We start from the raw sequence: 25,075 nt of genomic DNA on the forward strand, positions 1-25,075 counted from the left end.
TATTGCAGTTGTTTTGAAATGACTAGACTGTGTGGGACTTGCCATAACAAAAGGGCCCGCTCTACTTCCTCTTTTTTTTTTTTGGGTGAGTGAAAAGAGGTGACGCTGTGCGCAGATTGACACGCCGCTCGGCCACCCCCACCACCGTGGGAACCGAGTGCTAGTGTGTGTGTGTGTGTGTGTGACTGACGCCTAGTGTGAGGTGGTGAGAGAATATTGTTGAAGTGTAACAAACGTATGGATGGAGGAAATGAGTGCAAACCGCACAAGGTGTATGTGGGCCGTTTGCACCGTTTGTTCTGTGTTTCCCACACTCAACTATACATTTGGTGCACATTTGCGGCTGCAGGTTTCAACCGCATTTGCCTATTTGAAAAAAACAAAACAAAAACACCTCTAAAACATAGGCGTAAAGACTTTAAGCAGCAATAATGAGGGGGAAAAACGGGCTATGTTTCAGAGAAAAAGTTGCATATTTTCTAGATAAAAATAATAATTACTAGCCTAGTTGGAAATTATGTTATTTTAAATTTTGGTGCCCATTCATTCAAAAGAAAATTTGTTCCAGTTTGTCCCACAGGTATGAACTGAGTCAGGACTTATCCAAACATGTGCTAAAATTAACATTCAAATGATCTTAGGGGCCAAACCTGAATGTGATTCATCAATGCATTTTTGTAGGTGCGTCTTCAGGTGTCGGTGAGCTTCCTTATTGTTTGTTCCCACAGCTGCAAACGTTCAAAAGAATAGTTCTGACTCACTCCAATCACTGCGGTGAGAATTTGACTCAGATCTTTTTATGTCGTGTTCAGAAACAGATGTGTAGTCCTGTGCCGCCGCCATCGCTGACCTGAAAGAGTGCACACGCATTGTACTTCAAACATGGAATGCGGCTCATGGTTTTTCTGTGTCAATGGGATTTCGATCTACATGTGTTTTGCTTATGTTTTTCGGTGTCTTTTTTCCTCCCTCTCTCCTTGACTTTGCTGAATGGTGGAGAACTTGCGGAAAATCAGGAACATCTGTCCACCATCAGAACTTTGGCTTTAGTACGTCTGGACACTTGGAAAACATTTGCGCAGACCGCAGCGGCAAAATGTTTCGGTGTTTCGTCCGTTTAATTCTTAGGAATAGTTCCCTGGGAAACAGCCAAAACCAGATAAAAACAATGCTTTGGGAAGTAACAAAAGAATGATTGGATTCAAACTGTTATTACCACATTATTGGAGCTACTAAATCATCCATGATGGAATGAACTGTTTGAATGATCACGCAAGTCAGTTGCGGTTCTATTATTGGAGCCGTGTTGATAAACAAGGCGTGCATTTTCCAGCGTAAAGACAAAAGAGCCCGGAGTCGCGTTGTAAACGAACGGGCCGGACGGAGCGAGGCAACTCGGCGCGCAAGGCCGAGCTTTGGCGCCGAGACGTGCGGGGAAAGACAGGAGGGGGGTCCCGGGAGAGGGTGGGGACGGTATGCATGCGTGCCGCCGAAAAAAAACGAGGAGACAGGAAAACTTGCAGAGGAAATGCATGTAAAATGTCATGTAAAAAATGTCAGTTGAAAAGAAAAATAAAATAACACCTCACATTGGTAACAGTGGAATTCTTGCTGAAAAGCCTGTATTAGGGTGTGTGTGTGTGTGTGTGTGTGTGTGTAGAGCAAGAGAGAGTGAGAGAAAGAGGTGACGTGGTACTGCGGAGGGAGGGGCCTTCTGCATCCAATTCATTCCGGACACCACGTGTCCTCAGAGCGTGGGAAAGAGGCGAGCTTTTCTTCCCAGCAAAGAAAGAGCAAGGATCAAATAACATGGCGCTGCAGCAGAGATGGTGCTCAGCAGACAGGCAAGGAGTTCACTCCAAAGGCAGAGCTGATTTCTGCCCAGAGAAAGTGGCAAACTTCTGCAAAAGAGTTGAGGCTGTGTGGTTTAGTTTAAAAAGCGGAGGAGCTGAGCTGAGCACAAAGACATGTGGAGGAGAGCTGCGACCACCTGGACTAGGCACATAGGGTGTCGTTTTTGGAGCTAGAGGGTGTCAACTCTTTGCATTCTAATCATTTTTGATTGTTTTGGTTTGAAAAGGGGTGGAGGTAAATGCAAAAGACAGGAGGTGTCAATTCAGTTAGACTTATTTTAAAAAGGGAAAATCATTCTTTGCAAATTTGGGGGATGAAGTCACACTTTGTGATAAATTGTGGTAATATTTAGAGCCCTCCCCAGAATTTTTTTTATTTTGTTTTGCATTAATATCATAGTGCTAATTGAATGTCAGACTTAAGACATCATCTCCTTTGTCCTTTTTGGTCACTGATCAATTTCACAGGTCCAATTCCAAACAGCCACAAAGAACAGATCCTCACTATTATCTTTCAAAAGTCCCAACAGATAACCGTATTGTACGTGGTGTAATGTTACTTCTACCGACAAAGCCTCAATCTGTGGTGGCCAATCCCTTGAAGTTAGCCAATTAGCAACACACAAATTGAATGGATGACTCAGAAGATATTCACCTGAAGGAGACCCAGAACAACATGATGCAGTAAATCCCTGTGGCTTTTTTATTTTTTTTAATGTGAGATGTCAATAAAGTGCTGGACATCTGCCTAGCGTTAAGGATAGTTGGTTTTTATGAGTGAAGAAAATGCATGTGAATCTCTTAAAACCTTCAAGGGCAAACACATAAGGTCAATGAAGTATTTGGGAAGAGAGAGAAAGAGGTTGGAGATGAAATGTGAAGGAATTCTTACCACATGTGTTGGGTTATTCTTTCAGGTCAGAATCTTAAACCTCCTAAATTGTTCATGTTGCACCTGTGCAGCTTCAATTTTTTTTTTAAAGAAAAAAAAACAACAACCCAGCAACAAGTACATTCTCACAATGCTTCAAAATTGTCCTGAGAAGAAACACAGAATTTTAATAAAAAATATTAAATGTACAATTCTTGAGACAGGCAGAGAACCGCAATAAAAATGACCAGCTTCTTGAATAAAGACAATTAAAAAAATAATAATAATTCCCCAAAAAGTTGAATTAAAAGTTTTTAAAAAAACTTCCAATACCTGTCTGTTTTAAATGACATATCAAGTTGTGATTTAACTTCACGGTTGACTCTATTTTAAGGCGTATACAATAAACGTGTTTACATTTGAACCCAGGTAAGCGCTAACAAATCTAATAATAAAAATGAATTAGAAAACAGTCACTTTTTGTGTCTAATTTTAGACACCTTCCACCTAACGTTTGGTGTTTCTCTCATTCTGTTTAAAATGTATATCTGTAATGTGCATGACCTCCTTAAACGTGGAGACAACACGGTCAAAGTGAGAGCCCTCCCAGAACACCTTTCCACAGCGGGTACAGACAAAATAGTGGGGTACTTTGGGTACCAGGGTCGGTGGTACCGTGTGCAGCTGTATGGGTGCCCCTCCGGGAAAGTTCAGGGTCACGGGGTCCAGATCTGACAGGGAGGCCCATTTACACTGAGGACCATATCTGGGGAGTTCGAGATGAAGCGGCTCCTCCTCCGGTGGTGTCAGCGACGTATCGGTTGCCTGGACAAATCCTACCAAAAGAAAATAAGTGGCAGAAACGGAAAAACACACACATACGTTAGCATCGTATTATGCTAGCGTTGCGTGTCATATTGTGGTGCTTGATTAACCTTTTTGTTTAAGCATCCTGATCATGTCTTGTCTGGGCAGTGCCACATACTGATCGCTGTTACACGCCTGCAACGAGAATAAAAGAAAACAAGAATTAAAAGCCTGTCATAAAGGACTTAACAATTTGTGAATAATTACTGACGCAATTTAATGAACTTGTGGTAACGTTTTAATGGGACTGCGGTACGTGGAACAATGCTTTCTGAAGATGATCATCACTTTTGCCTTGGCTCGATTTAAAAGTATGACAACAGCGCACGAATCGTGTGTGAGCGTTTACGCCTCTAACATTCACACGTCCGTGTTGTCCTGTCCTCGACGGTGCAGGACACCCCTCCCCTCCCCGGCAGGACATTAGTGACCTCTTGTTTGCCGGCCCCCGACGTTCGCGCGCACATACACACACTCCTACTCTCTCACACACACACACTTGTCTGCGAGCCATCCTGACAGCATGAGAGTGCTAAAAGCCTTGTCAACACACCTGAGCTCCACCCAGCAAACAACATTCCACTTAAGTGCAGGGTTTTAAATCAAACAGCATATCTCAGTCAAGTTAGAGTAGATGAAATGCTCGCTTGGCCCCATATGACCCGAAAGGTCGAAGCTTTTTTGGATCTGGCTTCTGGCGAGCTGTGTTTGCCTCTGCGGTGACTGAGGCCAAGACATGGGGAGAGCGGCTAGACAGTGGAGGTGTGGGAAGAGTGAGGTGTCAGCTCCTGTCTTGTCCGTGGGAATGAGGCTCATCGCTCCCGTCATTCCGCCTTCACACTCGCGGAAAACATGCATTTGCGCATACACCGGGAAAAAAAAAAAAAATTCCACCGGCACAGACAAAACACTCGCAGTGCGTGCAAAACCGCGGGCATCCAAAAGTGCGTGCACATGGCTCACACATACGAGCGAGGCGGCAGCCAGAAAAACAGAGGGCTATTTGCTCAGCTCAAAAGTTTCCCAGAGCGAAGCAAGCCAAAACCTGCAATGAACTCTCAAGGCTGAGCCACGCATAGGCAGGCACACACGCAACCTGCATGGAAATGGTGCCGTGATTCATCAAAACACAACGACAAGTGCAGGTACGCTACGAAAGATGACCACAAGGCACCCGCGGGGTGATGAAGTGGTATGAACAGATTTGTGGAGTGCTTTAATCACATTTATGGTTCAGATGGCAATAAAGTGCTAAATGAATTTTGTCAAAGTGGGTGGTTTGTCTTTAAATGAATACAGATGGCAATGCTTCCATCTTACTGCCTGAGACCGGATGATTTTTTTTTTTTTGCTGCTGCTTTTGGCTGGCCAAAGCACAAGACTAGACTTTCCACATCAATACATTTAACTGCTGGAGTTTTGTATGTTTTTCATAAAGAGCACAAGTCATCCCAAAAAAGTACATAGGTGACTGCACAAAGATCGTTACATTTTTATACTGATACAAATCTGCCGTGTCTACACGGGCAGAAAAAAAAAAAAAAAACGAAAAATATTTCCTTGCATCACCCAAAAGCAAAGCAGCTGTTTTCATTCCCGTTCAAGACTAATTCATTTTAAAATTGGGAAGGTTTCTTTACCGTGTGTTCTCTCGGGTCTAATTTGAGGCAGTCTTTTTAATAAATGTACCCAATAACCATAAAAGTAATAACAGCAATGTGGTTTGCTATTGTTGTTGTGACGCACTCCAAATGCTTACAGTGAACACTTGACACACGTGTAACTGATTTTTTGTTTTCACAGCAATAAAATAGAATTGATCCCAGTGTTGTTTTTAATAACGTCGAAATTGAGACTGGTTTTCCTGCTCTAAAGTGCAATCGTTAGCCAAAATCAAAACGTTCAGGACGGCAAACATTCAAACGGAACTTTATGTTTTAACGGAACTTTTCTAATTTTAGACACTTGCGACATGTCGTCTCCTTCTTTTGTTCCCTTCGGTGTTTTCCAGGGAACCTCGGGCATTCTCACACTCCGTGTGGCCGTGCCAGAGAAAGAATGCTCCTTGCTGTGACAACAAAGGCCATCTAAAGTGTGATACTGTGTTTCAAAGGATGGGAGGTGGTGGAAAAAAGGGGAGAGAAAGGGGGGATATTGGAAAGGAGGTGGTGGTGGTGGGGGGGAGATTTTTTTTTTCCCCCCCTGACGCGCTCACACACCCGGCGCTGACTCCGTAGGAAGCTCCCATGGGAAAATCCTACACCAATCTAAAAAGGCGGCGCTTTTTAGGGCCCATGTAGGTCACATGGTTTGGGCAGCCAATTGCGTGCCGGTGATTTGATTCAAACTGTGGCGAGTCAGGTAAGGGGCAGCGTGGGAACTGGAAGAGAAGACGCAGAAGCGGGGAGCAAGACATGCATCGTTGTTTCCTTTTGAAAATGTTTTTTTTTTTTTCACTTTGGTAGTCCAGAAAAAGGTTAAGAAGACCAAAGTCCACTGTTCGAGAGTGCTGCGGTCTAACGCATATATACAATATTTGGGAAAAGTACATCCTTCCTTGAAAGAGGAAAAAAAGACATTTCACAGACTCATTGTTTTTTTTCCATTGTCCCATGTCGACAGAATTTTAACGTTATAGGTCCCCCATCATTTTGTTCGGCAGCGTTTTAGCGCCACGTGGAAATGATTGCTTGATGAGTTCTGCATTTATAAACTCTGTCTGGGTCAAGGAAAGTGCGTGATACAAGATTTATAGTACAAGACATAAGCCGTTCCAAAAAAGTCACAAAGCAGCCATTAATATAGATACATTAAAAACTACTATTAGCATTTAGCATCAAATACATTCATAAATCAGTCAGCACACGCTGCATATAAAATCAGATTTTTTTTTTTACAACCAGAGGGTGCGAGGAACTCGTAAGGGTTGGTTTGAGAGGACCTTCCCGCTGTGGCGGAGGTTTCTCAAGAATAACACAAGGCTTCCAGGGCTTATTTCTTTCTATATGCGTTCACACCGCCAGGAATGTTCAAGTGACATAAGACGGCGCTTAGCATAAAGGGGATTCAATGATGTCACTTTCCCGCTGGGATAAGCCCCCTGGCTGACTGAAGAGGAAAGGGACACAAGCAGAAGTCAAGGGAACTTCTTGAATAAAGGGCAACTTAAAGTAATCTTCCTTGGATACTGATTTTAGAGGCCTTAAATTTGTAGGACCGTTCAACATTTGAGGTCCAACTTTAGTTATGAAAAGAAACATTTCCTTGCCATTTGGACTGCAAGCTGGTGAATTCTTCATGCATTGAAAAAACGTTTTCAACAAGCATAAAAGTTCATTTAATTTCTTTGACTGGAAGTCTGTTGGGCCTTTTTAAAGTCAGGTCACATCTCTTTACAACTCACACTTGTCTTTAAGAGCAACTTCAAGACCACATGTTGAAGTGACCCACATCCGATCTGGAAAAGATCACATTCTGTGTGGTTTGTGTTTCTGACATTGCCAAGAAAAAGTCACATATGGGCTGGGGGGCTGCGCCTGATTTTTACAGCAGTGTGAAGGTAGCGCCAACAACATAATGGAGGATGCCAGGACCTTAGCCTGGTTTTCTGAAAAAAGTTGTTTGAACTCAGGAAAAAAAAAAAACCCTCTGTGGTTTGGAAGTGGCCATAATCAACACCAGACTTAAATTGAAAGCAAACATGTCTGTAAAGCAGTAAACCGAAATCTATTCATTTTATTGGATCGCACCAGAAAAGCCAAAGAGACACATTTTTGGCCTGTCTGCCCACCTGATCTTAAATGTGTTGCCATTCCTATGCAGATGCTAGGCAATTCCAAATAAGCGCCGACTGTAAATTATCGGAGTTAAAATCTCGGCCAGTCAACACTCCACTAAAGCCGGAGGGAATCTGTGGTAAGACGTGCCGTGGTCACGTTTCCCACAGGATCCTGAGGGGGATCTGGCTAGTGTCTCCGAACCCCGAGTCTGACGTAATTAGCAGCTCTGTTAACTAACCACTACCACCTGACGGCAACCTGAACTTGGACCGAAGCAGGGCTTGTCTGGACTTGACATCACACACTCCTTCCTCTGACTCATTTAAAAAAAAAAAAAAAACCACGTCACCGCATAGACTGCGCAGAAGTAAAAAGATAACGATCATTCAGAAGATTTAAAAAATAACCGTCGGTGGTGGAGAAGATAGTCTGCCCATTACACAAATGGCACTAATGCTCTCCCTCAGCAGTTAATTCTGTTTTCTTCCCACTCAACCTTCAACCCCAACCTCTTTCTGGCTCTCTCACCAATTGGACCCATGTTGTCTCTCTCGCTCTATGTCTTGCTTAGAGCTTCATCTACCCCCTTCCAGGGTTCCCTTCAATCTACCTCGCCACTTCTCTCTGGTTGTCTCTCACCTCTAACCTTCTTCTTTCTCTGCTTCTCTGAGGACTCTTTCTTCCCTCTTTAGACGCCAGATAGCTGAGGCCAGTCCTAAGACAAGCAGCTCGGGGGAAAAAAACACGACGCTGAAAAGGTCTATTGACAATGCTGTTCGCTCAGCAGTGTGTTTTGAGGAGGGATAAAAAAAAAAAATGCATTAATAGCTGGATTAGACAACCACACAGCATCTATTGATGGCTAGCTTTTGGCACGATGGGTAAAAATGGAAAAAAACAACCAGATCAAACTTGAAGCTGGCACTGCGACGGGGAGCGGATGACATACAATACTTGGCACATGGGTGATTCACAAGTGGAGTAAACTCATTCCCATGCTAACATAAGGTTGTTGATGGTGCTCGGATGGCTGCTTTCTTGTTAATGCCCTTTTAAGTCTGGCTAATTTAAAGCTACACAGCCATCATTAAAACGCTTGTTTAGCTCACTGTCGCAATGTGAACTTAATTTGCGCACACATACGAGCGCCGCACAATCGTTGGCTCAACCCCGACCGCTACAGCTCATCCCACGGCGCGCTTCACTTTGTTCTCATCTGTTCTTGACGCGGAGGCACGCGGGGAATGTTATTGTAATGTAGAGTGACTCATCCAAGATTGTAAATATTGACAATAGCGGCGGCCGCAAGCGGGGCCGCTCTCTCTTGAGGACATAGAAGGTCACCATAAGACGACTGTTTGACAATTGCCATTTACTTCGAAGTGTGAATGTATAAAGCTGTGGAATACAAGTACTGGTTCTCTTAGTGACTTGAAAATAAATTGAAAATCTCGTGACAACACATTCATATTTCGACCTAATCTAGATGATAAATCTTTTCATATAGTATACATTTCGGTTAATTCATAACACCTTGATTTGGGCGGACCAAAAATGATAAGGGTCGTTTTCCCATTTGTCTTGTTGACATCAAAAACGGTATTAGCATGAAAGCATAGGGGCACCGGTTATGGAAAGGTGTGATAATAACACATAAAAGAGGGAGGAGACCCGGGGGGGTAAAGTGGCAATAATGATGCGGGATAAGACATGAGTGGATTTGTGTGTACATGCGAGTTAAAACTCACATCAAAGTATTTCAGGGAGCCTTGCCCATGTCAACAAGAGACACGGAAAAGGGGGGGGGGGGGGAGGTTAAAAAGGGAGTGCGTACAATGTTGGAGACGGGTGGCAGTACACGATGGTGAACAAAGACCGCAGGGGAAGATGGCGGAGCAAAAGGAGAACTGGGTCGGAGGTGGACGGTTGGGCTACGTGGGTGAAATGAGAGAGAGTTGAGGCTTCCAGTGAAATAAATCGCCTCGAGTGTGAAGAGAGGGGATGATGGAGAGAGTTGGTAGGCCACGCACACTCTTTAATTCTACTTTTCGTTCCTTCCCTGCGATGCGTCTCCCTCTCCGCAACCGGCCCCAGCAATTCCCTAGGGCCAGGGGCAGTCCCCTTTCAGTCTCCAGTGACACAGTAATTAGAAGTGTGGGAACTGAATCCAACCCTCTTTCTGAGCCCCACAAGCCTCACCCCCCCCCCTTCCTCCCTCCCTACCTCCCTCCCTCCCTCTCTCGCAACCCGGGCTTGCTCCCATCCTTTCACTCCTTGTTGCCCTCCAAGCAGCTTCAGGCAGCTAGCCTTTCTCTCAACTTCCTGTGCCACCTTTGTCACCTCACCTTCGTTCTTAAGCTCGAGGGCCCAACATGTCGCCAAGGACATTTTCATGTTTCGACATCAGGGTTAATGATTTAAGCTTAAGACGCAAACAATGGTTCATGTATTGCCATAATGGTGACAATTAAAGTGACTGTACATTAACAATTATAGAGAACTTGGAGTACATTAGTTTGATGAGATCACTTCAAATCATTTTACTCGCTGAAAAATCTGTGAGGCAATAAAAACTGACGCGTGACCTAGTAATTTTGCATTCCGACCATGAAGTTGGGATTGACAACATCGGCTGGTGTAAACCCCCCCATCCGGGCGTGGAAAAAATCCCAGAAAACCAATTTGGGAAAACGGAAGAAACCTTGAGAAGAGGATCACAGATGGAGGGATCCCCTTTTAGGATCACAGGATCGCAAGGGATAGTGAGTGGTGTTTTTAATGCCAAGAAGTTGAATACGTCAACATTGTGTCAATATTAAAAGTTCTTAATGACGCAAAAAATACAAAAGACTAACATGTGAACAAAGGGTCAGCTTACTTTTGACCTTATATGGTAAACTAATTATAAGATAGACTGTATTGTCCATATCTCATGATTGATCCTAATTTCATGGATGGGAGTGAAAAGCCCATCACCAACTGGTAATTCAATTAAAAACATTGTATCGAAGGGATCCAGAATCCTCGTGGGCCACCTGTGATCTTCATGGGAGCTACATATCACACACGCTCACACACACGCACACTGAACCCCTTACCCTGCATTCACCCCAACCATCGACCCCCCCCCCCCAGCCACAGAGTCCCCGATCCCTTGGAACAGAGCAACGCTGTCTCTACCGCTCTCCATCAAGCTCAACTCCACCCCCCCCCCCCCCCCTCCGCCCCTATTCGCTATCTCCGCGGCGATAACCATGGGAACAGCAGTACTGTGGGAACAGGCCACCAGTTGACCAAAATAGACAGCAGCAAAATGGAGGGAAAGAAAGAAGGAAAGATAGAAAAGGCTCCCAGGATGGAGGGAAGGCTACATGTGACAAGTCCACGAGATCATCCAGGTGGTCTCTCATCTTTGGGTTACGCCGACAGCAGAAGAGGACGCTGAGTGGCTTCAACTTCAACATCGCGGTGGTGATCTGGCTCTCGCATACATTTTGCATCGTCAACAGAATAGTAGCCACAAAGACCCTCCACTTGAAGACACTGATGCAACAGAAACACCCAGTAACCACATTGGCCCCAAAAACCACATTAGCGAGTCTGAAAGTCGACCTAAGTTCAGAGTAGGCATGAGTGGAATAGTTGGCAGCTTGTGTCCTTAACGGCGTTATCTTTTTGTAGAAATCAAGCCATATTGGTGTTTATTTGTGTTTGGTCCATAGGCAATGGCTACTGGTCTCTAGAGAGCATACACAAAAATACTCGCATGCAAACACACTTTGATGACGCAAGATAAAATACCGGAATGAGGTTCCTATGAGAAACATAGACACGAGGCTTCCTCGGTCTGAAAGGGGGAGGAGGAGGAAATGGGAAAAGATGCAAAAACGTACCATCATCGTTTTTTTTTTGTTTGTTTTTTTTGAACTGCTGCAAATCGAATTTTCCATTCCATTCCATTTATAGTACAGCACATCCTCCCGATTTCAACATAGGAGTCCAAGAAATCTACTCTTACAAAGATCTCTGATTAGGTATCACCATCCTAAATGTAATTGAGCATTACATTCCATCTTGCCCCAATGATTTATCTTCCATGTGACTCATATCTATCTCCATCAGTTCTTTTTTCATTCTTATCCTCTCCATCTATCTCTCAAAGCCCCCCCCCCCCCTCTTGTGCTCGTCCAGGCTTTTCCCAGGCCAAGCAAGCCTGACCTCCCTAGACTTCTACCTCTCAGATCCCTGGGGGTGAGGGGTATCCGCCTGTGGCTATTCCCACCCGCCAAGCGCATTGACTTTAATCCGACTATGTGTAACAGAGGAGGAAACGAGAAGGAAACTAAGTGGCCACGAAGGCCACGCACAAATCTTTGTAACGCTTGTCAGCCTGATTCCAAGGTTATATTTTAACAGTCTTCCTCATCTGTCCACATTATTTTCACAATAAGTCTAGAATGGTAATTCTCACAGAGTTGAGGCCATGACTTTTCAAGCCAACCAGATCTGTCTGCAAAAGCCAAAACAAAAATATGATATGGTAAAAACAACAGAACCTTTTTTGCTTTTCAGTTTGCTGCGATATGACGAGTAACAAATAAATAATATTCTAGCTGCCGTTGGTAACACATAAATGCTAATTGATTTGAATAGCTAATAAAAACATAAGTAACCCTGCTGGCAATAGATAACAATAAAGTTGAAAGAGGACAAAAAAAAACAAAACTCGTTAAGCACAGAAAAGTACACAGTCGTTTAAAAACCCGTCAGTCCAGAATGCTGACTTTAGGCAAGCTTGTAAACTTGTTTGCATCCTCCAAAATTGATGTATCCCTCAATCTCTTCAAACTTCAACCTATAATCAAGCGTATTCTCTCCTAGAAGTCACATCAACAACACAATAAACAACCCCCGGTTCCGGATAACATACTGTCAAGTCAAAGCAAGAGCGGACAAGACATGAAAGGCATGATTGCATGTCGCGGAGACACGCCAAGGTATAAAAGCAAGCTTAGTGTGCCACAGAGTCAAGATAATAATAAAGCCAAACAACCCAGGTCCCTGCTGAGAAGGGCGGTAAGAGTTGCCCATCATGCAAGTTGTGTGCTACATAGGCAGAATGAGTTGCAAAAGAGCTTTGCTATGCTGCACTGCCACTCGAGTGTGGGAGAATGCTCCATGCTTCACTAAACTGCAAAGGCCCAAGATCACATTTCACTACCGCAAGGGAAACCATTATACCATGACCACAGACACGGCAGCAGGATCTGGGGAGGGGAAAGTCGCGGCTGCCGGGACTCGTCCTCTCAACAGGTTTTTCAGTTACATTTCACTGAGGGGAATTTCTTGAGTTGAATTTGCCAAAAGTTGGATACTATACATTTTTACAATCGGGATTAATAAATAAGTCTTTAAAAGGAACCCGTTTGTAGCTTGGCTTTTGAAGTCGGGATCCAACAGAATAAAGCTTCAGAGCAATTCCTCTATTTTTTGCAAGCCGTGGATCATTTTGACATTATCGCCCGGGCAATTTTTTTTTTTTTTTTTTAAATCAAAAGAAAACACGTCGTTCTTTTACTGTGTGGTATTGTTGGCATTATTTGAAGCCAGCTTTGTTATTATGCAGCCTAGAATTGTTCCTCCCTTAGGAGACTAGGAGGGCAATCACTCACAGCAGCAGTCAGGCCATGTAGCTACTGTGCTCTGCAAAACATGAGAAACTTCCTCTTTCTGCGAGGACGTCGGAGAGGAAAGCATCAGTAAGTGGTTCCCGTTCCCCGAGCTGCGGGGGAAAGTAGACCCTCTCGAGTGCCCCTCGGCTTCCCCCGCCTCCCCCGTGAACCGGCAGTGTGGTTGGACACGCACACGCACAGTGTGGTTTCTCCTCAGGAGGGGAACATAAACAGGGCTGTCTGTCTGCAAGCGCGAAGCTAGTTCTCATGACATCACCACCCGTCAGGAATGCACCACTCTGCCCTGTCGAAACCCCTCCGCTCGCCAGGAACTCACACGTACCAACACACACATGCACAAAAGCACACGTTGAATGATTAATGCGCCACCAGCGGCATCTTTTTTTTTTTTTTTTTTCAGGGTAATGTATAGTGTACACAACACGCACGTGAGTGGCATTTGAGTTATTTACTCTCCTCCTGCATTCCTTTTCCTCAACGGTGGGTTTTAATGAATCACTGGCATCCCTACTTTTCAAATGTAGCCTCATCATTCCTCACCACTTGGATATGTGGGTTGTTGCAAGACCACCCACACACAAAGACTCATCTAAAAATGGCACAGGGTTAAGTTGAAATATGGTGAATTTGAACTGAAAGATATCACAACAGCTAATTAGCATTAGCATGTTTACAGTTGATAAACTGTGACCCAAGACTGCGATAGCTTTTAGCACAACTAGATGGTTGATGGAGGCTTCTATTGGCTTCTTTGCCAATGTTTTTTTTTTTTTACAGGAAACTAGGCCTCAATAATGTAGAGTGCAAACGGGACTTTTGTGTGTATCAGTGTGTGTGTTTGTGAGTAGGAAAACAAGGGAAATTACGCATTACTTCCTTGTATTGGTGCTTAGAGGAAAATCCCTGTTGAGGCACTCTCCTCTCTTCTCACCTCTTGCTCCCTTTTCTGTTCCTTCCATCATCATCATCAACCTGCTTCATCTGTCTCCTCTCACTCAGGTACTATTATCTCCTCCTCTCATATTCCATCTCGCATCCCTACCTCCATCTCACCTTGTCATTGCCATGGACACTTGCTTCCTTCTCCCTCTCTCTCTCTCTCTCTCTCTCCCTTCCTTGGCTCCTTAAACCCGCTGTGATTCTCTCAGGCTCAGTGACAGGAAGCAGCTTGGCTCTCAGACAATGGAACACATCAAAACTCGCCACCAGCCTCGCCAACTTCACGCACACACACATGTAGACAAACAGAGCAAGACAAACAGGACATTCCAGCTGCCGGCTGCACCGGATTCCTCGCCTTTGCTAAAGTGAAACGGAGAGTGAGACTCTGAGGGTGGGAGTGGAGAAGTGAGGCAGGGGCAAGGAGGCCAGGAGCAGATGGGGAGACGGGGTCAGACGGCGAGAAATAAAGGTGAGCTCAGGGAGAGTGGATTGAATTTCAGAAAGCTGAGGATAGGCTCTAATTTTGAACAAATATGCGTTTACGTCTACACATAAATTTCCATACCCTAATTATAAGACAATTGATATTTAAAAAAAAAAAAAATTGTACCTAAAATTGTTACTTCAACTACCAAAACGTATCCTAATTCCAAAAGTAAGAAAGCTATCATAATGCCAGTGTTCCACTCATTTTTCCAGAATAATAATTATTGAATGTGTCAGCTCCTGTTGCACTTAAAAAAATCATTTCCACGTCACATGACAGTTCCTGAACAGTAAAGTGAAAGCTACACATTAGTGGTCCACTCATGTTTGCACAGTGGGATTTTGTCCTGGTTTGGCTCCAGTCAGCCACACAGACGCAGCAGGTTTCCCTCCACACACAGAAAAAAAGAAGACAAATATTTAGGCTCTTCATCTTAACGACGGCATCGCACTGTAATAATGTCAGATGTAGAAAATGATCACACTTGTGTGTGTGTGTGTGTGTGTGCGCACTTCCATTAGCATTTTCTCAAGTCCTACGAGTGTGTGTAAGAGGAGACGTGAAGCGTTCACCACACACAGTGGGAAATATTTGGGATGGTTTCCCTCGGAATGTTTTGGCATGCCTATGGAATGTCCTCTCCCCCCTCCCCCTTTTTAACCGTCTGTAACTCCCTTTTCTTGCTGTAGCTCCCCGTCATCTGCTGTGAGCGGGGGCAACGGGAAACCGCTAAAGTGCATCAATGTCACCTTGCACATGGAAAGAGAATATGAATGCAGGGGATTTAAATGCATTTTATTCTGGCTAAAATGATGCACCAGTGGGTTAACATTAGGTCTGTTCATTGTCCAGAATTTATAATTTTTTTTTACAATGATTTAATTGTTTTCCCAACAAGTCACGTTTTCAGAAATGTTCATTCTTTTTTTGTTTCTTAAATTTGACTTATAAAAGCTTGCGCGATACAAATTTTAATCTATGACGTTTTTGAAAAAAAATTCCACTTGTTGTTGAACCTAACACTTCAATCATAAATATTACTGAAACTGATACTGTATCGCATATATCTTTGTTCGATTATTATTACGAAAACCTGATGTGCTAGAGAAAAAACAAGGACAAGTTCAGAGTCAGCGCAAAAAAAAAATTCATCAACAGAAGTGTTGTCAGAAGGTCATTTATCTGCACTTACTGTTCGTTCTCAGGCTTGAGCTTCTCGTGCGGAGATTTATATGAGCCTTTCAAACAATACTGTGGTTTTGAGATGGTGAAATCCTTAAATTCTTTGCAATGCTGTGCTGACATTGTTTGAAATTACAGTGCTGTGAGCATATTTGCGGTGGATTGGGGGAAAAAGAAAATCACACAAATATGAATAAGGCTTGGCCAATTCACATGTGTGCTCATATACCCGCACAACACAAAGTATCTTCAAACATGTTGAAACTTTTCACATTCCTTATGGTTGTCAGCCCACGGCATTTTGCAGAAGTTGCCTCATCCTCATCCAACCTCCTTTTGAGTGGCAGGCACTCTTTGTCATAACTAATGTGTGCTAGTTTAGCCTCTTTTAATTCTCATTTACTTTCACTGGTTCTCTTTTGCTTTTTCCCCTCCTTGTCATCACCTCTATTCTCTTTTCTCACCCCTCCCTGCTCTTTTCCTCTCGCTAGCCCCAACGTAGGTCTGACCCCTCCCTCGCGTGGTGTGGCGGTTCCTGTTGCTCTTGTTTTCACTTCCCCAGCAGTCTGGTGCGTGGGAACCAACGTCGCCGCTGCTGCAGCAGCACTGTCTATGACTGACTCAATTCCTGTCTGAGTGTGTGTGGATGCATGTTTGCATGTGTGTGTGTGCGTGTATATAGGTACAGTGCGTGATAGTGCCAGGAAGTGTGAGTTCGGGATTTTTTTTTTTTTTTTTTACTGTGCATGCATCTCACGCTATGTGTGATACGCGTTTGCAAGATTGTCTATCTCACAGGCAATCTGTGCAATCACAACATGTCTATAAATGGCTAGCAAGGCACTGAACATCTGAACGGAAGTTTATGTGCATGCGTGCGTGTGGCAGGAAAGTATATTAGTGCACATGTGGCATATTTGTGGTAAGGATGGGGATAAAGCTGAATAAGTGGAGTGTAATGAAGTGTCTAACATGGTGAACTCCACCCATGGACCAAACCCTTTGCAAACATTTGAAAAAGATGAAATTTAAAGATAAAGGACAACACCGCAATCTGATCTTTGTGGAAATTACATCAAGTGTAAGCGTAACAATAAGAATTTATTCCACTTGGTAATATTTCACTAACTTCAAGTAGGGACCCGATGTGGGTCAAAGATCAATTTGATCATTTTTGCCGTTTATTGGTCATTAAGCACTAATATGTATTATTTAGGTACTGTTATTACAGTACAGCATATATTAATTTTACGGCAATGCAGTATAATTTTTATTGGTGCGCCAGGTTGAAAGCCTGACAAAACAGCGCCAAGTGGTGTATCTTGACACATATTTTTTGGGGGGGAGGGCAGGGGGTTAAGAACACCCAAGATTTGGACGCCCTCCCAGTCAGCACAAACATTTCTCAAAACAGCCACCCACAAAGACATTGTCAGGTCATATGGCATATATCAAGTCGAAAGACACAACATCTTGAACATTCTTCCTACCTGGCAGCGGCTGAATACATCGCAAGGAGTAGGTCGGACGTTGAAGTGTTTGAGCACTCGAACGGCTTGATCTTTGGCCTTTTCCGAGCAGTCCAGGGACAGACAGCGGCCCTCGCCCACCTGAGACCTCAACTGTAATGGTACAAACGTAAACATTGATGAATCCAAATCCATTAAGCTTTTTGCAAATAAAACTTAGAATTGGTTACTCACAGTCTGGTATGGTTGTCCGCATGTGAGTATAACACGGTATTCGGCTTGTGCTATCTGGAGAAAAGAACACACGATTCAATGATCACAAAACAGCTTTTTTTTTTTTTTTTAAACAATCATGTTAACAAGGTATTTGGCTGTAGTTTTTATTGTGCATCTTAGATAAACGATGGCTGACTGTTGACTGTGGTGAGCTCAGGTTAGCAATTGGCTCATGGATATAAAATTGATATGACACGCCACCTTTTGTGCTGTTTGCCTACGGCAATGCTAAGCTAGGAGGGGCAAAGGAGTCAGCATGTGGACAAGTAATCTAACAAAACAAGATGAGGTGGAGTGAATTACAAACAGTCCCAAATACAAGTCGGTGTACAAAAGCTGCTAGAAAGCAAAAAAAAAATAAAAAAAAATGGATGCACATTAGAACATAATTTGGAGCTATATACAAGTGTAAATTAGATTTCTTTTCAACACATGTACCTTTGCAGCCACACTGTGGTCATCATTATTCTCCAAAATGACCACATCGACTCCCAAACAACGCAAGTACCTCCCGAGGCCTTGCAGCATGTTGTCACAAACCACCCGCAACTGCTGGGGGGCCAGAGGAGCAGAAGGGGAGTCTTCGGGGGGCTCCTTGCCACACAGGAGGCCTTTCTCAGTGTCAGAGCAAGGGGGACTGACCCATTGAGCCCCCTGACATTCCTAAATGGACAGAGACAATAATGCGATACTTAAGTGATCCCCACAGGGGGATTTTCTTTTCACTTGCAGAAGAGAGCTGGGAGGTCAAAGCACAGGGTGAGCTATACAACCACCACCCCCGGCGCTACTAGAGTGTCTTGGTCAAACACACATTGTTCCCACCCGCAGGTTTGATGCCCCAACTCAGATTCTTTACATGGGATCTTTCCATTTTGTGTCACTCACAAGCGTGAAGAAGTACCACTAGTAAAAGTACAAGTACTGGTATATTGTATAATATCTCTGCCAAGGTTGGTTTCATTAGTGCTACTATGGTAACTTTTTATGTCCACATTCCTTGGCATTTTCACAATGGAAAGCTGGATTGAATATTAGTGTTAATTGAAACAAGGTAATTAAAAAAAAAAAAAAGACAGTGGTTTCAGTCAACCTAAAAATGGGTTAGAACTTGATATTTCAAACCCTAACCTCTTTGTTGCTGTTTTGATTCATCTTCTTGTTTTTTTTCTCCTTCTGCTTTGCATGTCCATTCTTCCCTGGTTGCGTTACAGTGATGGAGCGCAAATCTCTTGGAAGCCCAAAGTTGGCAGGTTTAGCAGAGAGCACAGAATACACATCCAATAAACAGTAAGCATCCGTCACTGGAATTGAGCGGGAGAAGAGGTGACTTCAGTAGAGAGCAGTTATTTAGGGAATACATTGCTTATCAGTCAGAAGTGTACAAATCGGGTGTTATTGAGTGACTCACCTGCATATCTGATTTGGCTGATGCGCAGCGGACGCTTAGACCAGTCTGACATTTGCTCGGTCTTGTCGAGGGCCTTTCCCAGGACTTGTTGAACTAGAAGACTGAGGCCTTTCTCAGCAGAGTTTTCTCCCACCAGCACCTCCTTAGGGCCACGCTGTGCACCACTCACCTTGCTACATTGGATCTAAAAAAAAAAAAAAAAAAGGGGGGGGGGGGGGGGTGTTACAATGCAATAACTATTTCAAATGTATTGTTGGAAATGATTAGAACACCATATTACCTTTCGGTGTACGTTAAGAAGATCAAGCATTCCCTCTATCTTCAGTGGCTCATCCACAAGTTGAGGCCAAGTGGATTTGAGACACTTGAGATCTCCAGCCATGCCATAACCTAAAAAAAACATAGTTCTAAGTATGTTTGCACAAATATCTCAAATGAAATAATTTCCATTGTCTAGTTTAGCTGCTTACCCACTTTAAGGACATTTTGCTCAGAGAAGAAACTTCTCATGAATAAAATGGTCTCAGGATGGTGACGCAATCCATTTGCACAGAGGTCCAATAGGAAAACGGTGTCAGAGGTAGCAAGCTGTATCAGGGCAACGTGCTGCGTTGAACCGCAGCCAAATGTGGGCGGCCACTCCATATCAACACCTACCACATTGCCCTTCTAGAAAAAAGAAAAGGTAAATCATTTAATTACAATTATTTGATATTTTCAGTGGTTTTCTCGTCTTTACCTTAAAGAGAGTCTCCCGACAATTTTGAAGGGCTTCCAGGGTGTCCACGTGCTTAACTTTCTCTTTGGCGAGAGGTACCTGGTAGAACTTTTGACAATGAGCTTCAGATGGCGTCCACTCCTCGCTGTGTACGGAATCGCTTGGATGTCTGAAAAGTTATGACAGATGTGCATCCTTTTGAGTGTGTTTGGGGAAAAAGACATATTGTCATTGCAGTTTGTGCCACAATGTTCACGAGTTAAAAAAACACACACAAAACAAAAAACCATGATCCATTTTGCATCCTCTAATATGAGCGTGTCACTACATTTCTTCATGTTATGTAATTCATCTGAAAGAAAGTTGAATCGTTCGGGTTGTGAGAAAATGGGGATGTGGTCAACCAAACTATGAGAGTGAAACTATTCCTCTTTTTACAAAATTGGTTCAGTATGTGCACATCACAATTTGCATAACAGTGAAACATCCCAAAACCGAATTTCCCATTGCGATTGATCATATTAGGAATGATTTGTTCCAGACCTCATTGCATCTTTCCAGGCAACATTTTCATTGTCATACAAATATGAACATTGGGTTTAGCAATATTTGTCACGTCACTTGTATAAAAGGAAATCAAATATGGTTTGACAGAAGGGACACGTGACTACAGGCCATCGGCTCCAATTGTCATCATTTGTCTCACGTTAAGGCCGTTGACTTTACAAACATTTTGGCTGACTCACTGTAGCTCGGGTGATAAACTCTGCTGGACGTTCCAAACCACAAAAGGGAGTCTATGCCTGGGAAGGCTATATCTCAGCGACCACTGAGCGGCTTTTTCACGTCCACGGTAGTTCAGCAGCATCTCCACCAACAGGATCTGGAGCTCGAGGTCATCTGCCACGACGGTCTGGATGTTTATGACGCACACAAAAAAAGTCTGTTGTGGAAGGAATATCAATTCTTTTTGCGCATGATCATAAACTAAAAAATGGCACCTACTTGCACATGGTCACTCCAATTCTCCTCTGTCATGCTGTTCTAAAAAGAGAAGAGCAGGCCAAGCAGGTTTTGATTCACAGGTTGCAGGGATTTTTTTTTTATCCCATAAAGAAATACAGCCAAAATAAATTTGGCCTTTTGAAATTTAAATTATTTTCTAAAAAAATAGATCTCACTCACATGTACAAATCTCTTGAACATGAGAAACCGAAGTGTATCTTGTCTCCTCTTGCGCAGGGCGTTAGGACACAGCCCTTCGTCAACGAGAATAATATCGTCCGATGAATAACGAACAGTGACCGACACGAGCACTGTCACTCACCTTGATCGATATGAAATTTCTCCGCAAGTCGAAAGACATGTTTCGCTAGCAATTTGGGCTTGATTTGAGCATGGGTTTGTTTGGATGTGGAGAGGTGAGGAAACTGCCTATGGAAACACACACATGGTCAACTTTTGTGCACATTTTGTCTATTTTGGACTTGTAATGTGCACCATACTTGCTGATCATGTCTTTCACTGAGAAGTTGGGGTGGCACCAAGAGTCAAGCAGAGAGACCAGTTGCCTTTCTAGATGTACGTGTCCTGTAACAAAGCTCTCTGCTAAGGACAGCTTGTTCTGGAGGATGAGTGGCATGCATACCTGCAGGGGACATTTTGACAACACTCTGAGGTTTGAAAATATAAACACACCACAAAAAAAATATTTTTCCAAAACTGACAGGGGCTAATTTCAACACGACAAAAAAGTAGACTGTGTCAAGTGTGCAATAAGTGAAGTACTTTGGCAGACGCCTGTTACAGAAATGCAATTCTGTGACAACCTTTTTAAGGCTACCTTGATAAAATATAAACATGAGCAACTGACCTCCTCCAAATTTAGTTCATTCTGCAAATTCAGCTTTTTACCAAGCACTGCTGCCTGTAATGAAACAGTAGGTGTTAATTTGGTGTATCGTGGAACAATTGTTTTTCATTCGTATTACTTAAGACCTTCAGGCAAATGTTAACAAGCAACACTCGCCTCTTTGTAGCAATTGCGGGCCAGTAACTTTCTGACATGCAGTTGTAAGGTAGCTGGATCCAAAGTGGTAAGCTGGTAAATATTTATGAGACTTTCAACATGGCTGCTTTGACAGTCGGTGAGAAGGAGAAGAGCCCGATGCTGGAGGGCTGTCGCGTGTTGCTTTGGAAGTGAAGTCAATGTAACCTGAAGCACAAAAATATCAAAGATACATTAAGGGAGGTTAAATGTTAAATTCATGCTGTAAGGCAATTTGTCAGTAGTAGAAATAGACTCACTATCTATTACTTTAATGAGGAAAAAGAATAATCTAGAGAAAGGTATTTACTGCAGCTTTCATAATGTGATTAAAATGTATTATACTTAAAAAAAAATTCAGAGGACCATTGCAATTAGAATCTCACCGACCTGAGGATGTTCCTTTAGCCAGCTCTGGAATACCTTGAAGATCTGGGCCCCCTTCTGTTTAGACACAGAGTACTCTAGCAGTGTTAGTAAGGCCTCTAGGGGATCGTCCAGCTTTGAAATGTCTTCCTGGGTTGCCAAATTGAGCTGTAGGAGGAAAACACCGACGGAAAGAAGGGGGAGATGAGAAGTCAGATACAAGAGATAATTAAAAGTAAAGTAAAACATTGTCTGAACACTAAATAGGTTTTATGATGGATTATTTACATCCAATTTGCATTACTGTAAAAGAAAAAAAAAAAACGTGTTCAACTTGAGCTTCCACTTTACTTTCAAGCATTTCACCATAATGAGACTTCCACTTAAATGGTTCAGGAGCACACACAAACCAGGGGACATACATATATGGGGTGCCTACTTAGGAATGCAAACTTTGGCTTTAGAAACTTCCTTTAGGAGAAAATAATATCTGTGTGAGAATGTCTGGCGCTGCCTCCTAATTTGCCCAACAGATGTCATTCACTCAATATCCTCCTCACACAGATCTCAAGTTCATTCAGTGCAAATTCCTTCCTTCCTACTGACAGCCACTCTGGTTTCCTCATTAACGCACAAACCCACACTCACACACACACACTGGTGAGCTTCATTTAGGGTCAAGTTCTTCATCACTCTATTGAGTGTTTCTTCCTTTTCAACCCCTCCTTGTAGAGAACAAAATAACCCTCCATATTTTCACCCTTGTTAATATTCCACATATGGAGCTAATATACGGCGAACTCTCACCGTCTGCTCATCGTCGCTATACAATGGTTCCAAGGGGTGCTGTCTCAGCAAGGCCGGGTCAAAACCTGTGGGGATAACACACGTGAGGTGGGGTTTCACTTTGACCCTTGACCTCCTTCAACCTGTCAAGGAGTGAAAACAAATGGAGCTATAGTTGATATTTGATAAATGATTTGGATGTCAAGCAGCAATATAGAATAAAATACCATCAGAAATTAGTTTTTTTTACTGTGGCCAACATCCAGCTTGGAAAGTCATTTTGGATCAAAGTAGGCACAGCAAAGAAGCTGTTATTCTTTATTATTATTTCTTTAACAGGCAAACCAGAGCCACCATAACATTAGAATAACAGCTGAGGTAGTTGGGCAGGAAAGGAACCTGACATCAGCTTTGCATTCCAAACACATGTGCAGCTTGAAAGGACACTTTTTGGCAGGGCACAGAAAAAAATACAAAGAAAGGAAGATTTGTCTATGCAATTACATAGCGAATGATTTTTGTCTTTTCACTACCGTACCTGCTGCCCCTCTAGCTCCCTTCCTCCTTCCCAGGGCTCGTTTTCCTGTCCTCCGCACCCTCCCCGCGGCAGCCTCTCTCGATTTTGTCTCGGATTTCCCCAGGAAAGGGCTATGCGCTAGTCATGGTGTAAAAAATAAAAGCCTTCCTGATGAACAGCCTGGGAACGTAGACCCTAGAAGACCTCTCCCTCCTCTCCATTCATTGTATGTGCCTGCCTTGCGCATTAAACATTTATATTTTGTAAAATTAACAGATGGGCCTATTCACAACTCAATAGATCAATGCACTTTGGTCGATTCTGGCGCCTTAATAATATAAAGTAATGGTTAAAAAAATATTTTTCAAGCATTTGCAAGTTAAATGTTGAACAGGCTTTTTTGAATTGGGCCTGAAAAGCAACCTTATTGTTTTCTGCATAATATGGCACATTTTTGAGGGCCTAATCATAAATGACAACTCACATTGCACACAAATGGGGCCTGTTGATTTATTTTTTCATATTTTTAAGCTGTCATACACGAGTACAAAAAAATTAAGTTGTAGCGCCCCCTACAGAGATTTAACGGAACTACATCTTGGAAAGTTTGACCTATGACTACAAACACTGGGAGAAATGTGTGTTTTGGTCATAAAAAATTGCCTCAAAAATGGAAAACACTCAAAACTTTCTCATACGAATACTTTTGACCAAAATGACTCACAAATAATAAAAGCCACACTTCCAACTCTATGAATAAATCTCTATGAAATTCAGTGCACGAGCTACTCTGCCTGCCTGTTGCCAGGGAGCTGCCAAAATAAAGGCAACACAAAGATCAAGTGTGTAAATGGGGTGTTTGGTGTCACTTCAGCCACCAGAACAGCTTTAGTGTGACTTGGCAGAGAGTTTCCGCGAGTGGTTGAGCCCCACTGGAAAGATGCCATGACATTCCTTTAACAAGCACTTTTGTATTGTACTGGATAAACCTTTCAACAGGTGCCATTGTAAAGCATCGAGGAGAAGATTAAGAGCACTTGCTGAATCGGAACCTTTATAAAGCAATGTTTGCATATGAATTACTCTAGTTTGGAGCCCCGAGAGCATGATTTTTGTATAAATAATTAACATACATTGTGCTCCAGGCTTCACAATGACAGTTCTTTAACACGGAGCCTGATAAATTCAGTTTACACAAAAAGCAACATTCTTATTTTCAAAACAACCCTTTCAGTCCTAAATATAAAACAAATGTAAACCAGCAAGAACAGTGTTGTGCGCCATTTATAACCTCAAAACATCTTACATAGAGACCAACATATGTACTGAATAGTGATACAAACCCTTTGAATCCGGAGATGAATTATTCATTTCTGTCCACCAGCTGGAAGGTTTCTGTCAATCTGAAAAGAAGGTAATAGACAGTTTACACTCATGAGACAACATTGATATGACAGGTGCTCATATTTACAGAGGATGAGACTCAGACTCACAAACCTGCAATTAACACATCATCAATAATCGTTATGCGAGTATTCAGAGATGTTTCACAACATGAGGCATCCGTATATGTATGGGTTGGCCCACCACTATTTAAAACGTATCCTCTATTGCCATCTACTGTTTAAGGTAGCTACGGAACCCACTTCCACGAAAACATTGGAAAAAAACATCACACTGAACATAAACTCCAATGACAGTCGTAACACATGAATTAAATGTTACCACAACTATTAGCATGGAAAAATCGACAACAAATCAATGGTATTACGTCATGACAGAGTTTAGCTAGCTCATCTAGTGCTAATTCG

General features: G+C 42.9%; 1 protein-coding gene across 4 annotated transcripts in view; it reads right to left on the minus strand.

The window, feature by feature from the left end:
• The window catches only part of exd3 (exonuclease 3'-5' domain containing 3), a 26,045-nt gene continuing 970 nt past the window's right edge, over positions 1-25,075 (minus strand). The window contains exons 2-21 of one of the 4 annotated variants that reach the window (XM_085926686.1): positions 24,608-24,667; positions 22,769-22,833; positions 21,986-22,129; positions 21,578-21,763; positions 21,422-21,475; positions 21,054-21,196; positions 20,876-20,982; positions 20,734-20,807; positions 20,554-20,592; positions 20,295-20,461; positions 19,570-19,717; positions 19,301-19,496; positions 19,111-19,220; positions 18,831-19,014; positions 18,551-18,723; positions 17,858-18,082; positions 17,378-17,431; positions 17,165-17,296; positions 3,660-3,726; positions 1-3,560 (exon numbers count right to left, since the gene is read on the minus strand). In XM_085926686.1, coding sequence (XP_085782812.1) covers positions 3,232-3,560; positions 3,660-3,726; positions 17,165-17,296; positions 17,378-17,431; positions 17,858-18,082; positions 18,551-18,723; positions 18,831-19,014; positions 19,111-19,220; positions 19,301-19,496; positions 19,570-19,717; positions 20,295-20,461; positions 20,554-20,592; positions 20,734-20,807; positions 20,876-20,982; positions 21,054-21,196; positions 21,422-21,475; positions 21,578-21,763; positions 21,986-22,129; positions 22,769-22,833; positions 24,608-24,635 — 2,625 coding nt within the window. In that variant the 5' untranslated portion in view covers positions 24,636-24,667 and the 3' untranslated portion in view covers positions 1-3,231. Of the gene's footprint in view, positions 3,561-3,659; positions 3,727-17,164; positions 17,297-17,377; positions 17,432-17,857; positions 18,083-18,550; positions 18,724-18,830; positions 19,015-19,110; positions 19,221-19,300; positions 19,500-19,569; positions 19,718-20,294; positions 20,462-20,553; positions 20,593-20,733; positions 20,808-20,875; positions 20,983-21,053; positions 21,197-21,421; positions 21,476-21,573; positions 21,764-21,985; positions 22,130-22,768; positions 22,834-24,607; positions 24,668-25,075 lie in introns of all 4 variants that reach the window. The other 3 variants (XM_085926684.1, XM_085926685.1, XM_085926683.1) reach the window with 3 other exon arrangements.

Source organism: Syngnathus leptorhynchus, chromosome 12 (assembly GCF_054491065.1).
Source record: "Syngnathus leptorhynchus isolate UIUO chromosome 12, UIUO_Slep, whole genome shotgun sequence".
NCBI lineage: Eukaryota > Metazoa > Chordata > Actinopteri > Syngnathiformes > Syngnathidae > Syngnathus > Syngnathus leptorhynchus.